Consider the following 2357-nt stretch of genomic DNA (forward strand, 5'->3'; position numbering starts at 1 on the left):
ACGCTCTGCCAGCTCAAACTCTAAATATTAATGTTGTCATCAGGTAATGCTTTCACCCGGAAATTCCATTGTCTAATGAGCATCCACTGCTACGTGGCGCACATTCAACCATTTGAAGTCTGAACCCTGGCACCAGCAAGGCATAAATATGAGCTTGCCTACTAAGTTTGCTTTATTAAAGCCTCTTTCCTGAGTGATGAAAGACCCTGCTCCCCTATTAGACTTTAAGTAGTGCATACTTGGAGTGGCAGCTATAAGTAGTATAAGACACAATCATGATATCAAATTTCTGACATTATTACTGCGTATACAATAGCAGTGGGCCGCCTATAGCACATGGGGAGCCCCTTGAAATAGCCTTTCGCCTCTCAATTTGCGGTCGGACGCGGTTGTGGCACCTTCGATGCGCGTGCCGAATGCGTGGAAAGGGGCACGTGACTTGCGTCCCGTAACTTATTGGGAGGATTGCATTCAGTGGGGGTCGGCAACTCCTGCCAGCCGAATGTCCGCGTGACCGTGATTGTCACACTCGCGTCTCGCAATCCGGGTTGTGTGGCATATTCCTTCGTGGTAGTGAGCTCTACTACAATGAGATAGATTGGTTGTCTCAGATACAGGGCTATATGGATAATATCTACAATAAGAAGCACTATTATAGTCTATATAGTGTTCTATATTAGTAATAAAGCAGTATTCTTCAGAGTCCTCAGACTCAGGCATTACAGCAGCTGGCTGGTAAAGAATTAAAAGGGTAGCCTTCAGAGAATCTCTTGGCAGCCTCCAAGAGTGCAGTAATCTTTGCAGATCCTATCTTCCGGAATTGAGTCTTCTGTCCTCGAGAATGCCCTATCCGGGGCCTATCCATGACGAGGAAGCCCAGCAGATCAATCAAGCAGCCCAGAATAGCTGCGAGACCAACCAGAAGTGATGCGTCACCATAAAAACACGTCCCGACGCGTCGCGACGCGCTCGTTCAACGCGTCTCGGCACTTGCCGAGCAGGCTCATTGGGCTGCACGTCGTTGTGGTGCAAACTGTGGATTCCACACAGCACCACAATTCCCAGAAAAATCATATAATATTATTTTATGAACGAAGAATTACATCCTTCCCGTCTTTTTTTCCGATTTGTACTTTGTGTGTGTGTTTCTGTGCTAAATAGCCCCCATAATTGACCGGTTTTCTACCTTCAAGGCCAAAATCGTAAAATTGGACGGGAAGAATAGATTCTTTGCTATACAAAAGAATATCTACAATTTTTTTCCTGATTTTAAAGTAGCTACTGAGCCCAAAGTTTGCACCGCACGGTGCAAAGGTTTCCTGGCTGGTGTGGCTGAAGCGTGACGCGCGGGTCGGAGTTTAAATTTGGCAGGAGTTGCCGACCCCCACATTCAGTCGCATTATCCTTGGTCTTCAACTTTGTCGTGACATCTCTGATTGCTGGCCGGATCTATTACCTAGCTTGGAAACATAGGAATACTGTACCTATACGCCATACGAGACAGTATATGAAGATCATCATCGTCCTTATCGAGTCTGGTGCGATTTTCTGCTTCGCTCAGGTGGTCTTCGTGATGCTCTGGGCGATACGTAGCAATGCTCACTGGATAGGGGCGGACCCGGCTTGCCGATTATACGTGCATACCTCCACTTTCAGTGTGAAGGCATTGACATACATCGGTATTCCAGTGCATTGTTCCGACATTGATCATTGTTCGAGTCGGTTTGGGTGTCCACGGAAAAGACGACGCGACAAACTCCATCCATGAGCGCTCTACGACTCGCGAGCAAAGACGATCCAAAATCCAGAATGGCGATGGAATAAGAGCGTTGTGTTTCGGATACGTATGGAACAGGCGGTAGTGCCTCTTACAATTCCAGGAATAGTGCGACTCACAACGCTAGCGCTGTTACGTTCGTCAAGGACTGAGAGATAGTATGAATCCATATTGGCTACTCAGAAGCTTGAGCGGGAAAACATGAAAGGACATGGGTAGAATTCCGTTAAAGTTTACATATTGCTACGGGACTAGCCCGGTGCCACAATTTTGTGGCCATAACCCTTTCGCGGAAAATGCCGGCTTCGATTTGATCGCGACGCGCCCTGTGAGGTTTCGGCGTAGTCCGATACCGCACACGACGAATAGGGTAGGCAAATGTTCACACGCTCGTAGACAGTGGTAAAGTCTCGATTGTAGAACGCCTGTCTCTACACGGTACAATACTAGGTCTTTTATATGATAACAGTAGGGTCTAGACAATGGAAAACTTCCTGAACGCTGAGTAAGAGGGTAAGGAAAATAATGAGGGATACAGCGATACTGAATACTGTGGCTGCTCGATCCCTAAGCCACAGCC

The 2357-nt window shown here is 47.2% G+C and overlaps 1 protein-coding gene across 1 annotated transcript; it reads left to right on the forward strand.

Annotated features, from left to right (window-relative positions):
* Positions 1–1396: 1396 nt before the first annotated feature.
* On the forward strand, positions 1397–1862 carry GLOTRDRAFT_51544 (uncharacterized protein; the record flags this gene model as incomplete). The annotated part of the gene is made up of 2 exons (XM_007873520.1): positions 1397–1636; positions 1689–1862. Coding segments are annotated over 2 exons (414 nt in total), but the record flags the coding sequence as incomplete, so codon positions are not given.
* Positions 1863–2357: the final 495 nt, after the last annotated feature.

The sequence above is a fragment of the Gloeophyllum trabeum genome (assembly GCF_000344685.1).
Source record: "Gloeophyllum trabeum ATCC 11539 unplaced genomic scaffold GLOTRscaffold_00283, whole genome shotgun sequence".
Lineage (NCBI taxonomy): Eukaryota > Fungi > Basidiomycota > Agaricomycetes > Gloeophyllales > Gloeophyllaceae > Gloeophyllum > Gloeophyllum trabeum.